This window comes from Octopus sinensis, linkage group LG9 (assembly GCF_006345805.1).
Source record: "Octopus sinensis linkage group LG9, ASM634580v1, whole genome shotgun sequence".
NCBI lineage: Eukaryota > Metazoa > Mollusca > Cephalopoda > Octopoda > Octopodidae > Octopus > Octopus sinensis.
Genome location: NC_043005.1, coordinates 13,840,441 through 13,856,787, shown reverse-complemented (window position 1 = coordinate 13,856,787; position 16,347 = coordinate 13,840,441). Strand labels below are relative to the sequence as shown.

Sequence of the window (16,347 nt, the reverse complement as noted above, 5' to 3'; positions counted from 1 at the left end):
TGTGTAGAAAGTAAAATGTTACCTCCCAAGATAGAGAATGCATTGAAAGTATGTTAGTGTTCTGAATTATAAGTGACGGTTAAGTAGCCAAGTATTATTTCATAGAACCTCAGGGGTAAAAATAAAAATGGCACATCATTGCTGGCGTAAGACGTTGCTGTGCATAGTATTTTCTGTTTTACATCTAAATTCGTAATAACTGACTTCAGAGTGTCGTATTTCGAAAACGCCGTGCTAGATTTCCTATACTGATACTGAAAGGTGCACGCATGTTCATGACAACTAAATTTGAAGAAATTTTCCGTTAATACGATGTATGGTTTGACGCTAAATCAGAGTTAACAATAATACATTATGCCAATTATTATGCTTTATATAGTCATAATTGCCTTCTAGAGGATAGTTGTTGGTGCCGCTACTATTAGAGTTTGGTTTATCATGGTTAGATGAAGATAATTTTAATTCAAATTGGCTGAAGTTGGCAAATATTATTCTAAAATGGTGTGTGGCGGAATAGAGGATTTTAATATAATTTTGTTGAAAATCTTACTATGTTTGTGGTTGAGGTGAGATGCTAAAGAAGTTTGAAGAATACTTTGGCTATGATTGCTGATATCAATTAATTAAATGAAGGATTATAACATATAACGGATGTTCTTTTATGCTTAGTTGATGCTAAATTTAGCATCAATATTAAATTTAGTTTTTTCCTCATATATTACCCTCTAGTGAAGGCTTTGTTATCATGATTGAATGCATCGCTCAAGATCTGTCCGTTAGAAGGTAAAGAAGACAGTCATAATGAACCATCTTTTTTTATTTAATTTTCAATTATATTATTAACTTATTAATTACATTTTTCGAGTGATTTCATATTCTTTTCGAACGTGCATATTGTAGATATTCGTTATTAAGGTAAAAAGGAAGAGCAACAAAAATTAACAACTTTGAAGTGGGCTTCAATTATGCGATATAAACTAGGGTTTGAGAGGAAATTATGGATGATATCTTTACAAACTTGTATATAGAGCATTTATTTAACTTTGGTGAATTGTACGATCTCTCAGCAATATCAAAAGCTAGCATCAATATCCCTAATCCAAATAGATCCATTGCAAGATAGTGCAAATAATTTTCATGTCTGTATTCTTGATGCGATTAATTAATGTCTCAATAACAAATACAAATGCAGTCGTAGAAATATTTTCAAAATCTGATGAGGCGTAATTGCAAAGTCTCTGTTATCTTTTACCAACAATGTCATATACTTTACTTAACATATAAAATATTTATGCTGTTCTATCATCTGTGCATACATACACACATAATACATACATACATACATACATACATACACATAATACATACATACATAAATACATACATACATACATACATACATACATACATACATGCATACATACATACATACATACATACATACATACATACATACATACATACATACATACATACATACATACATACATACACGCACACATAGTTTATTGTTCCGTTATAGGTTGGCTCAACAAAAAAAGTACTCCATCCTGTGAAAGATAAATATCATTTAATGAACACAGTATTTAGCCAATAGTTTCATGCCATGGAGGAACGATAATTCGGCAGATTTATATAACATGCCTTGTGTTTCCAGCCAACCTTTCGGACTCATTGCACACGGTTAGTCCTGTTTGAAAACCAAGGCGCATGTCCATGAGAAAGCGCGAGAAAATAGGACTAACCATGTGTAAAGAGCCTGAAAGATTGCTTGAAGATACAAGGCACGTTATATAAATTTGAAATTGTTAATGTGTGTGTGTGTGTGTATGTTTGTCTGTCTGTCTATGAGTGTATATTATATACGCAAAAAGACAGAGAGAGAGAGAGAGAGAGAGAGAGAGAGAAGGAGAGGGAAAGTAGAGGGAGAAAAGAGGGAGAGAAAGTTCAAAATGGATTTTAGATAGGCAAGCACTTACTTCTTTAGATATGGTTTCAAGGTTTTCATTTTTGTTGCCTTGCCTCTTGTAAAGCAAATATAATTGAAAACTGGTCCAGTCTGTTGATAGCGATAAAAATAAAACAGAGACATTGCTATTATAATCACGACATACATTATAGGCATTAAACTAATTCGATTGGTAAATGCATGATTTCTATACAATTTTTTCCCTTCACAATGACAAATCAAAGACTGTGGTGTTGACAGGGGACTGCAATTCGGTCCAAGATTGGTTAGTTTGCATTCTGTTACTTAGTTCTTGAGGCTACAGCGTTACTATCACTAGCTGTGAATAGGTAATGGAAGCAAGAACAACTCCATGTTGCAAGCTTTTGCAGTAGTGGAAAACGGACGAGTGCTTCATGGACCTCTAACTTACATATTCCCGCACACAGACACATGCCTATATAGCAAAGAAGATGGAAAACTTTGCTGCATTCCGCACATAAATCAAACCTCATTTCTGCTGCAAACCGTATGTGTGCTAATCACAAATCTAAGGCGGCAACAGAATGTTTAAGCACCCAAATAAGTTGCTTTATTCTAACAAGACACGGTTCCTCAAACCAATGGCCTGAACCCGGTCATAAATTATCACGATCAAGTATTATGTAATGTATGAGAGATGAAAAATTTGTAATCTGGCGTACGAAAATCGAAGCTCATGCATGCTATGTATGCGTGTACATACATATATACATATGTATATACGTACATATACATATATGTATAACTTCGAATAACTTAGAAAGGTTTTGGCCAGTATTGGCCCAGGCCATGTCTAACTTAGTAGCACCACCTGGCAAAGTCTTTCAATTCAGGATTTGGGCACCGAGGCCCATTCGAGCAGAGAGTTATTGTTTGCGGAGACATATCCGGGTGTGGGTAGTTTTTCCGGGACTGTTTGAAGGAATTTGTCCAAAGACTTCTTGAATTTTGTGTGGTCAGTTTCTGTTTTGACGTGTCCTAGTGTAATGTTGAAGAGAGCGGGTCTATATATATATATATATATATGTATGTATATGTATATATTCATATACATATATACATATAAGCATGTATAAATATATATACATGCATATACATATATATGTATGGATATCTATGTATGTCTGTGTATATATTTATATGTATGTATATACATAAGTATATATTATATGAAAATATATTTGTATAAAGTGCGTGCATATATATGCACACACACACACACACACACATATATATATATATATTTATGTTTGTGTGTGTGTTAGTATGTGTGCGTGTGTGTGTGCATATATATATATATATATATATATATATATACGTTTAAATATTTGTTGTGCAAGATTTTTTATGTGAAGTCGTGTGTTGAAACAGATATTGTTATATTTCGGAATGGTCATATTGCCAGTTTAGCCAATAAAAACACACGCACTATATATTGGTGTTATTTTGCTTCAGTGATATTTATTTTTACATTAATCTTAATCTTATTTCGGCCAAAGTTCTTTCGTCACACTCCTGTGACCGCATCAGTGGTCCTTTGTTTTCTTCTCACTTACTTGTGTCTCTCCTTACTAACCGTCAGCCATTTTGTATTTCTATTGTATGTCTTCATTTGCGCATGCTTATATCTCTATGTGCGTCTATGTTTATTTAGTGTGTGTGTGGGGGGGATGCCTGTAATATTTGTATCTTCTGGTTATATACATTCTTGTAATTTGTATTTTGTTTTTGTTGTTGTTGCTTTTGTTCTAATTTTGTTCATGTGTTTACATCCACCCATTATTATCATTACATATGCTTGTATGTATGTATAACAACAATATTAGTAATAATAATAATAAATCTAATCGAAAAAAAAAAAAAAAAGAATATACATATACATATATATATATACATACATATACATATATATATATATACATATATACACACATATATACACATATACATATACATATATATACACATATACATATATATAGATATTCATTTCTATTTCTTTAATTACCTGTGTATTTATTATGTTTGCAGGATCCACTATTGTCATATGTTGTGGTGTGCGCTATTGCTCCATTCTAGTTTTCTATTCAGGCTAGGTTTATTTTCTATTATATGTGTAGCTTCTGTAATTTGTCTAATTGTTGCATCTGTTCTATGTGTGGACAATATCTTAATCTCTATGTTATTGATTGATCCCCCGTGTTCTTGTTCGGCGTGTTGGTACAGAATCGATGAGCTTTTACCTTCCTTGAGTTGTCTCCAATGTTCATTCACCCGCTCACCATGCTTCTTGCAGTTTCCCCTACGTATGTTACTGTCTTGTTACTGCATCGTCCCTCTATACATCTTATACTATAGACCACATTTCTGGCTTTACAGTTCGTTTGTGGGCTAAATCTACATACAGTGCAATAGTTATCCGTACAGAGAGTTCTACTAAAAGGATAGCTTCTACCAATTATAGATCTGATAGGGTTGCCTGGCTTTTCAACAACCTTAATTCTTAGTTTAAGTTTATCTAGGGTCCTTCTAAAGCGGTACGCTAGTTCACCTCCAGGGGTGGTGTCAACGAACATGACACTCTGGTATTTATGGCTATCATACCAAGAGTTGGCCTTCCCTATTTTCTTTTTTGTCCTTTCTATAGTGTTCCATGACTTGTTCCTATAGATTGGGCAAATCCCATTCCTATCATTACATAATATTTCTCCCTACTACTACTACTACTACTGCTGCTGCTGCTGCTGCTACTACTACTACTACTACTACTACTACTACTACTACCACTACTACTACTACTACTACTACTACTACTACTACTACTACTGCTACTGCTGCTGCTGCTGCTGCTGCTACTACTACTACTACTACTACTACTACTACTACTGCTGCTACTACTACTACTACTACTACTACTACTACTACTACTACTACTACTACTACTGCTGCTGCTGCTACTACTACTACTACTACTATTACTACTATTACTACTACTACTACTGCTACTGATGCTGCTGCTACTACTACTACTACTACTGCTGCTGCTGCTGCTGCTGCTGCCACTACTACTACTACTACTACTACTATTACTACTACTACTACTACTGCTGCTGCTGCTGCCACTACTACTACTACTACTACTACTACTACTACTACTACTACTACTACTACTACTACTACTACTACTACTGCTACTACTACTACTCTAACAACTCGAGTGCGATTGTAAGAAAAAAGGGGAAAAAAAGAAAACGAACAAAACTTACCTCTGAAAACCTTCTGGTTACATAAATCTTTGTGGCAACAAGTAACACAAGAATTGCCAGAAGTCCAATTATTGCAATTCGACACATTCCTTCTCTCAGCTTCAACGCAATTTTCCTCTGTGCTACAATTTTTTTCAACCATGGGTTCATCATGCTTTGTTATTGTGGTCATACATGCAGCCTGCAGCGATAAATATTAAAACAAAAATCATATACCATCACCACCACCACCACATCCACCACCACCACCACCACCGAAATAGGTACGGAGTGGGATGATGAGGGAGTGGGGGTTGTAAAACAGTTTCAAACTTTTTCTCATATAACGATGCCCCCACCCAACCCAACCCAACCCCATCATTTGGAAGGCTATGGTTTAAAAAAAATGGGGAAAATCCCGCCACAGCAAAGTTGCTCTAACACATTTGGTCTTCCTGATCCGAAACTCCTCTCCCCATCCTTTCAGAAAAAATATTCCCCATAAATTGCTTTAGAATCGTAATCATTGCTGTTTGAAAGGTATTTGTATAAACTTTCGTTAAAAGATACCCATTTTCTGGAAGTTATAAGCGAGATAAAGTCGGACCGCGTGAATTTTCCCATAGTTCTTAAGTTTTAAAAAATGGCCAAAATAGGAAAAATTATTCCCCATAAATCTCTATATACTCTGAAGTCACGGCATCTGAGTGGTTTTTGTAGAACATTTCGTTAAAAAGTATCCATTTTTCTGGATGTTATGAGGCAACAAAATCAGGGACGTATACATCTGTATTTATGCTCTTTTACAAGAGTCTTTATTGCCTCTCCGTTCCAATGTCTGACGTTGTGGTTGCCGCTGCTTTCCTTTTTGGGATTGCAACGGTTTCTGTTAGATTGTTCATTGGTCAATATGGTCAAAATCACTTCCAGAAACCGTCTTTGTTCCAACCGGCATGGGATTTCCTCATATTTACGCATTTGTATGCGACTACTTTTCTTGTAGTGTAGCTAATTTCTATTACCGACATCACCATGAAAACACGCCACACAATTTGACACAATATCACACAATATTTTTATCGTTACATTTTTACTCTCAAGTGAATGTTATACCTCTTATGTACTTGTTCCCTTAGCGGATGGGACAGAATTCTTTGACATTAAGCCATTGATTTTTTTGTTGTTGTTGTTGAGGTTAGTTTTGTCGCCTTCGTTGCTCGTTTGTAATTACTAGGTTTCTTTATCGTGTTGTCGCTCACTTGTCGCGCAAGCACACACGCACACACACACATGAAACGGGTTCTGCACAGTTTCCGCCTACTAAATTTATTCGCAAGACAATGATCAGTTCCGGTGAGTTTATAATCCAAAACACTTATCCAAGCTGCAGCACATGGAGACTAAATCATAAGCCACATGGTTTCGAAGGTGACTTCTAAACCATAATTTCATGACTGTAGATTTATAAAATAAATCCGATATCTCCAAAAATTAAACACAAAATCATCTCAGCCTATTCTGAAACCTTCGTGTCTTCGCTAATTTCAGTATTCTCAACTTTTCTTGGTTGTCACATTCATCGCATATTTTTGCCGCAGTTACAGAAACCGAATCTTTTATAGACATTAACTTTTTAGATCAAGTTCTTTCATGCTTTTCAGGCACCCTTACCCGAGACAAAGACAGTCCAAACACCCTTGATCTCTTTTTAATATCCAGTCTTATCTTAACTCCCTGCCAGACATCTATATACTCCACAAAAGGTGGCGAACTGGCAGAAACGTTAGCACGCCGGGCGAAATGCTTAGCGATATATCGTGTCTTTACGTTCTTAGTTCAAATTCCGCCGAAGTCGACTACGCCTTTCATGCTTTCAGGGTCGATAAAGTACCAGTTACGCACTGGGGTTGCTGTAATCGACTTAATCCGTTTGTCTGTCCTTGTTTGTCCGCTCTGTGTTTAGCCCCTTTTGGGTAGTAAAGAAATAGATATTTCGTCTGTCTTTATGTTCTTAGTTCAAATTCCGCCGAAGTCGACTTCGCCTTTCATACTTTCGGGGCGATAAATTAAGTACCAGTTGCATACTGGGGTCGATCTCTAATCGACTGGCCTTCTCTCCCAAAATTTCAGGCCTTGTGCCTAGAGTAGAAAAAATTCTATATAGTCCGCAAATCCCATACCTTCCAGTGAATACGGAACCTCAAGATAGTTTATTGGCCAAAACACTATCAGTTCTAACTAAACCTGACTCTACGTGTGCTTCACACCTGATTCATCAGAGGAAGTTAGGCGAATCGATGGAACCATTCTTTTAGTAATGATCCTCCGAATCCTACGTAAAAATTAAAAAGAAACCCAGAATACCTCGTATTCTTACAGCTGCACTGCATTCATTCAGTCAAATATCACAAATTACATCGCTTAGACACCTCTACACCACTATCCTCAACACGAATAGTGTCTATATTTATCGTTTAGCCCACAAGCACCATTATCCTCTAAACAGTAGCCGATTATTTTGATGTTTCACCAAAAAGATATTGTGGAACAAGCCTTCATTTTACGTCTTAATCATGATTAAGTACACTCACGGAGAAAACATCCTCATAAACAGCAACTATACGCTGCAAACACTAACTGAATTGCACCCAAGACCCTTTTTCTCTCCGCACACAGGGCAAATGTAAAACCTGTCTGGTCGCTTCAAACTTGGCCAATATAATACTAGACATGTAGGCATCTTAGCCTGCTTCCAAAAAAAAAAAAAAATTTGTATAACTGAATGGAATAAAGTCGTTAACCAATATGTGTGTGTGTGTGTATGTGTGTATGTGTGTGTGATAAAGAAGAAAATGGAGAGATTTAACAGAGAACTATAAATTTATTAATATTTTGTTAATTTATATAAGCCTACAATTGTTTCTATATCTGCTCTATTGAACTGAGGTATTGTTTTTGGTGTATCACATGCTTATTTCAATTTACTGTAATATGGCATTTGTGTTCTACGGTATCATAATTTATGTTGTACTTAGTTTATATATATATGTATGTGTGTGTGTGTGTGTGTGTGTGTGTGTGTGTGTGCATGAACAGTGTAATAAATATAATATAATGAATATTACGCAATCAACTGGCGGCGGCAAACTGGCAGAATCGTTACCACACCGAGTTAAACGCTTAGCGGCATCTTATCCGTCTTTGCATTCTGAGTTCAAATTGCATCTCGGTTGACTTTGCATCTTTTTAAAACTTGAAAGCCTTTTGTAGTCAATTGAAGACACACACACACAACACACATGGGCACATAGCTACATACATATATAAACATGTAAGTAAGTATGTATGTGTGTTTGTGTATGTGTGTATGTATGTATGTATGTGTGTATGTATGTATGTATGTATGTATGTATGTGTGGGTCTTCCTTTGATGCTGACATGCAATGTCTGTGCAAGACCCTGCCTCAGTAAAGCTGGACTCAAGAGTCATCTTCGTAGTCATAAAGCGAGACAGATGAGTGACAACCTGGCCACTGGTGGTGGTGTAACACACCATACTAATCATATCTGTCGGGCATGTGGAAGAGAGTGTAACTCGGCAGGAGGACTTAAGCGGCATGCAAAGGTACATGAAGCCCAGTTACAACTACAGCCGGCTTTTTACTGGTAAAGGTTTTAGCTGCCAATTCTGTACAAGACATTGTAGATCTTTAGCTGGGCTAAAAAGTCACATTCGATCACAGCACCAGTAACAGTTAAGCTTCGTGCAATGGCCATACTCGATAACGAGGGGACAGCCATAATAATGTATGTATGTGTATGTATGTATGTATGTATGTATTGTATGTATGTATGTATTGTATGTATGTATGTATGTATGTATGTATGTATGTATGTAAGTATGTATGTATGTATGTACGTGTGTATGCATGTACGTGTATGTATGTATGTATGTATGTATGTATGTATGTATGTATGTATGTATGTATGTGTGTGTGTATGCGTGTGTGTGTTTCAATGACCTGACTACAGGAAGTCACCTTTGTTTTTAACCGGCTGATGAGACTAATTACAAACTTAATTCGTTAAAGTTGCATTTTATCTCTAGAAGTTACAAATTCAAAATGGTTTTAGAGCAAAGCGTTAATAAATTCACATGAACTATGATGCAGACGATTTTAATTGTCAGAAAGATTTGAATAGATATCGAAATATTTTTCGACAAAGGGAACATTACATGAAGTTCAAAGAAGACTATCAATATCTAGGCAGTTTTGATTGTGATGTATCATAGAAGAAGGTGAGAAAAGAAGATCTGTTTACCTTTGAACCTTGGCAGTTCATCGGATTTGTGCAGTTGATCTTTGAACATACGTGGCAGTGTATGCTCTCATAATTAATCGTTTGAGCTGCACAATAAAAAGAAACATATAAGTATGTATAAGTTCATGAATGTAAGAAAAGTTCAGAGCTCAACATGTACCATATATAGAAATCATAGAAAATGTGTAGTTTCAGTAAATGAAATGCATATGTGAGTGTGGGAGCCAATACTTAATTAAGCTTATAAACAAATTTTCAGATGAAGTCTGTAAACATTCGCTTTGCAGTCACGTCACTAGGATGTTGCAGTTACATCACTGATACAATTTGGAAAAGCATAAGAAAGGCATAAAAAGGCAGGTTAGACGCTTGTTCTCTTTATTTTAAATTCCTGTGTCAGATCAAGTCATTAATATGTTGAAATAATCCCAAAAAGGGACGTAATTCTGAAGTATTGATTCTATATTTAAGAGTGACCTCCCTTATAAAACCTATAACTGGTAAGTTATCAAATTGCAGCGTTATCTAGATAATATATACACAAGTACAAACACACACACACACACACACACACACACACACACACACACACACACACACACACACACACACACACACACAAACACACACACAAACAAAGATACACAGAGAATCACTGTGAGTGTGGTTGCATGCATGCCTGTATGTATGTATGTATGCATGTATGTATGTATGATGTATGTATATGTGTATGTATGTATGTATGTATGTATGTATGTATGCATGCATGTGTGTATGTATGTATGTATATATGATGCATGTATGATGTATGTATGTATGTATGTATGTATGCATGCATGTATGCATATATGCTTGTATGTATACATGCATGCATGTTTACATGCATGTATGCATGTATATAATCTCTGGAGTATAGTTGAGAAGTTTCAAGTCAGATGGAATTATACAAATGTTACGGAAGGGAAGGATAGTCAAATTTGTTAAGTAACTAGTAATTGTCTAATTCAAAAAGTGCGTAAGCAAGCGAACATCAGAAAAAATAAAGGTTGAAAACGAAATATATCTATATATGTTAGAGAGATACAGATAAGAACTACACTAAGTATAAATACGATTTCTAAAATCTTGACGTAAAATGCAAGGAGTAAAGTATAAACACTCGCATATGTGATTGATAAGTATGCTGTGCCAACTGGCACAGAGATAATATATAACAGAGGAAATTATATTAAATATATGGAATTTTCATTGTGAATTTCTGTAGATCGTATAAAGAGAAGAAACGATTGCAACAGATTTAAGGAAGATTTCACTTACTAATACAGTGAGAAGGTTTCTGTGTATGGGTAAACTTGATTGGGGTGGTGCCAGCCCCTATACAGTCGCCCAAGACAGTCACACTCCTGTTGTCAGTTTCACTTATATGCTCGATAAGTTCTGGTAAATGACATCCACAGACCATGTCTTTATTGCCGCTCAAGTCACTGTAATTCCAATAAAATTTGTATAAGATCGATTGAAAACTTTGTTTAGATGCTTAAAAGTGTTGACGCTTGTGGTTTTCTGGAATGTATTTGTATTTTCGGTGAAGTGAATTGGGTCCTCATGGGAACTGAAATTATCGTAATTTTTAGCCTTTTTGCTGTGCATTGTCTGAGGGGAGCTTAAAGTTAAGTTGAATCTAGTAGAAACTGAATTTTGAGAAAAAGGGTATCAAAGTAGTCCATCACCTATTTTGGTGATCCGCTATAATCCCTAAACAAATGGTCTTGCTTCCTGACTACCAAGAAGGGTAAACAGAGAGAAAGAGAGAGAGAGAGAGAGAAGAGAGAGAGAGAGAGAGAGAGATGTAGAATATCGGGTAGCGGGTTAACAACAACACAAAAATCTCTGAAACTACTGTTTTCCGTGCACCCATTACCAGTCACACTTCCAAGCGTAGACGAAGTAACTCCTAGTCATTCTTCGGTAATGAGGTGTTGGAAACCTCGGCCTTCTCATCCTACTGCAATAATTACGCTTCCACTGGCTGGGCCAGCCATATACACTGCATGAAAGACGAGAAGTTCACGAAAGACAAGTTGTATTATGAACTATCATCCGGTAATACAACACAAGGACGACTCCGTCTCTGTTTCAACAATGCTTGCAATAGAGTCATGAAGTCGCTTTATGTGAAAGTTGAAAAGTTGGGGAACATTACTGATGATCATTCCTACTAGACAAGGGTTTTTAAAGACGAGAGAAGAGGTTGAACTTTTCTGCAGAATCGGGAAAACAGCACCAGGATGAGGCTAGTGGACAGTACCTACAAATGCAGTCATTACAGTCGACACTGTCACTCAAGGGGTCTCTATATGATCACAATAGATGAGGCTCTACTAACAAGACCGAAGCAAGATTTACCAGGCGTAGACACGTGGTTTCGCGAGACTAACGGATGCCTCCTCCATATTAAACAAATAACTGTAATAGTTTTACCTCAATTTATGAATTTTATTTTTACAAATAAAATGTTTTCATTTTGTAATAAACAAAAGAAGAGCAGTCTTGAACATACATTTTAGTTATGCTTGAAAGAAATGAAAATGCGCCATCTTGATATTCTTTGATTTCGTTGTTCTTCAAATTTCTGAAAGGAAAAAAAAAAAAAAAAATGAAAGAAATAGACTTTCACAAATGTCTGTATTTCTGTTTCGCCAACACAAATAAAATAAATTGCTCTGCCCCTAGTATTGTGTTTCATTTCTCTTTAGGTTCTCGTCGGTCTATTTAGAAAAGGAATGGGTTTCATCAATGTAGTTTGCTTGAGATATGTTAAGACAGAGACCTTACGTGGTGCCTCTACAACCCAATATGGAACATGAAAAAGATATTAAAAAAAAAAAACGTCTATGTAAAAAAACTGTTATCTCTGAAATGTTTCTGATTTAATGTTTCTGTGTATAATACAAATTATATCTTTAACCTCTTAACATATTATCCCGTATATTTTCATTCAGAAATTTCTAGTAAATATATATTTACTAGACATCGTTCATTGTACTCTGAGATATCTGTCACTTATTTCTAACGCGAAATATTTTACTCATGATGTTATCCCAGTTTTCTATCATTTTCTATCAGTAACTATCATTTCTATCAGTAATTTCATAATAAATCATAACTCATCCAAAATAATTTGTGGACTTATTCTTCCTTATATACAGATTTTAAAAATAAAATTTAAAATATGATACTCTTTGCATAGAAATTGAAAAAAACAACATGTATGTTAAGAAGTGAACATTTAAAAAAATACCATTTGCTATGATGCCTTAATAGTCTCAACTATGCTATTAAGAATTTTGTTTTGGACAATATTTAAGGCTCACTGAAAATGTGCGTTTAAGTGGATTTCCAGGTTTTTTCCTTACGTGGATCGAAAATGCTGCAGTTCCAAAATATTGTCTTTGTTAATAGCGGAAACGGAAACATTCCATAAATGAATACGGTTCTCTTAATGACTCTGTTGTATTATATTTTATCAAGCAATGAACGAGAGAGTTTTGATAATGCTTTTCAAGTACATGCGTTAGCGAGTTATTCGAGTGACATCCTGAGTTCTTACGAGCTTTGACATATAAAAGCACACTTTCTCCTCTATGTAGGCATGATGAAATCACTACGTTTAATATAAGAGATTTTTATTGAGGGGTGCAGCTATAGATAAGTGTATGTGTGTTATGTGTATACGTGTGTGTGTGCGTGTGTGCGTGGGTGAATGAGTGAGCGTGTGTGTGTGTGTGTGTGTGTGTGTGTGTGTGTGTGTGTGTGTGTGTGTGTGTGTGTGTGTGTATGTGTGCGTGTGTGTGTGTGCAAGCGCGCGCGGTATGAGAGTGTCGGTTGTCTGTGAATATTAAGTCGGCGAGCTGGCAGAAACGTTAGCACGCCGGGCGAAATGCGTAGCCGTATTTCGTCTGGCGTTACGTTCTGAGTTCAAATTCCGCCGAGGTCGACTTTGCCTTTCAAACTTTCGGGGTCCATAAATTAAGTACCAGGTAAGCACTGGGGTCGCTGTAATCGACTTAATTCCTCTTGTCTGTCCTTGTTTGTCCCCTCTATATTTAGCCCCTTCTGGGCAATAAAGAAATATATACTAAAAAAAAAATATCTATGTATAGTCCCTTGTGGCTAATAAAAAATCAACACATACATATACATATATATATACATACAAACAGAAATACCATGTTGATGTTGTTAAAATTGCAATGAAGGAGCCTTGGATCTGGGTTAGAAACCGGTTCTTTCTCTATTGGCAAGAAACCTTGAAACAAAAACGAATAATGACTCATACATACATACATACTACATACATACATACATACATACATACATACATACATACATACATGCATACATACATACATACATACATACATACGAACATACATACATACATACATACATACGAACATACATACATACATACATACGAACATACATACATACATACATACATACATACATACATACATACATACGAACATACATACATACATACATACATACATACATTCATATATACATACATTCATACATACATACATACATTCATACATACATACATACATACATGGATGCATACATACATACATACATTCATACACACATACATACATACATACATACATACATACATACATACATGCATACATGCATACATACATACGAACATACATACATACATGCATACATACATGCATACATACATACATACATACGAACATACATACATACGTACATACATACATACATACATACATACACACACACATACATACATCATACATACATACATACAGGGAGACAGAGAGACAGACAAAGAAACAGACACACTCCCGTACCCATAGATACACACAAATATAAAGTGCAATTCAGAGGAGAATAGTGTTTATATATTCATAACAAATTTACATGTATTTCCATTATAATTATACAATATATGCATGAGATTAGCCTGATTTAATTGTAAATGAAACACGTATTAAGATTTTAGTAAATAATTTAACACTATAATTTATTGTCTTATACTTGAATTTATATCCATGACCATTATAGCCAAAAGATTGCAGCATGGAATTATCTGTCTAATATCAATAATTTTCCAGTCAGGCAACTGTTTTGGATTCTAATAGAACATATGGAATCTAACTTGATAATTACATAACGTGATCTTAGATAATCTAGATAGGCACACGCATACTCTCTTTCTCTCTCTATGTACGTATGTATGTATGTATGTATGTATGTATGTATGTATGTATGTATGTATGTATGTATGTATGTATGTATGTATGTATTTATGCCTATCTATCTATCTATCTCTCTCTCTCTCTTTCTATATATATATATATACATACATGGATATGCAGACACACACACGCACTCACACATACACATACACACACACATACATACATACATTCATATATACATACATTCATATATACATACATTCATACATACATACATGGATGCATACATACATACATACACACACACAGACACACACACGCACTCACACATACACATACACACACACACATACGTATATAATTTTAGAAATTTGATTCAAAGAACCAAACAGCAAGTCACGGTAAGCACTACAGCTGAGGAACTGGTTATCGGGTAACACAAACTACAACGCAATTTAACAGGACGGTGCACTGGTAATCTCAGACACACTATATATATATATATATATATAGTGTTTCCATTCTGGAGTATGTAATATGCAACTTACCAGGTGTGAGAGGCAAAGAAATCTAAATATTTAATGAAACATCTGTAATCACTACAGATGCTATAAAAATTCCTTCGCCTCACATATTTTTGTTTTGCTTATACCTTATACATATATTCATACGTGGAGGCGCAATGGCCCAGTGGTTAGGGCAGCGGACTCGCGGTCATAGGATCGCGGTTTCGATTCCCAGACCGGGCGTTGTGAGTGTTTATTGAGCGAAAACACCTAAAGCTCCACGAGGCTCCGGCAGGGGATGGTGGTGATCCCTGCTGTACTCTTTCACCACAACTTTCTCTCACTCTTACTTCCTGTTTCTGTTGTACCTGTATTTCAAGGGGCCGGCCTTATCACTCTCTGTGTCACGCTGAATATCCCCGAGAACTACGTTAAGGGTGCACGTGTCTGTGGAGTGCTCAACCACTTACACGTTAATTTCACGAGCAGGCTGTTCCGTTGATTCGGATCAACCGGAACCCTCGTCGTCGTAACCGACGGAGTGCTTCCATCCATCCATATATTCATACATGCATGCATGCATACATACATACATACATACATACATACATACATACATGCATACATACATACATGCATACATGCATACGTACATACATACATACGAACATACATACATACGTACATACATACATACATACATACACACACACATACATACATCATACATACATACATACAGGGAGACAGAGAGACAGACAAAGAAACAGACACACTCCCGTACCCATAGATACACACAAATATAAAGTGCAATTCAGAGGAGAATAGTGTTTATATATTCATAACAAATTTACATGTGTTTCCATTATAATTATACAATATATGCATGAGATTAGCCTGATTTAATTGTAAATGAAACACGTATTAAGATTTTAGTAAATAATTTAACACTATAATTTATTGTCTTATACTTGAATTTATATTCCATGACCATTATAGCCAAAAGATTTGCAGCATGGAATTATCTGTCTAATATCAATAAT

The 16,347-nt window shown here is 35.6% G+C and overlaps 1 protein-coding gene across 5 annotated transcripts in view; it reads right to left on the bottom strand.

Moving 5' to 3' along the window:
• Positions 1-16,347, bottom strand: part of LOC115215701 — a 123,459-nt gene that overhangs the window by 41,648 nt on the left and 65,464 nt on the right. For all 5 annotated transcript variants that reach the window (XM_036505783.1, XM_036505782.1, XM_029784986.1 and 2 more), the window contains 5 exons: positions 12,119-12,190; positions 10,876-11,042; positions 9,559-9,644; positions 5,257-5,437; positions 1,980-2,059 (listed from right to left, as the gene is read on the bottom strand). In XM_036505783.1, the coding sequence (XP_036361676.1) occupies positions 1,980-2,059; positions 5,257-5,437; positions 9,559-9,644; positions 10,876-11,042; positions 12,119-12,190 (586 nt within the window). The remainder of the gene's footprint in view (positions 1-1,979; positions 2,060-5,256; positions 5,438-9,558; positions 9,645-10,875; positions 11,043-12,118; positions 12,191-16,347) is intronic.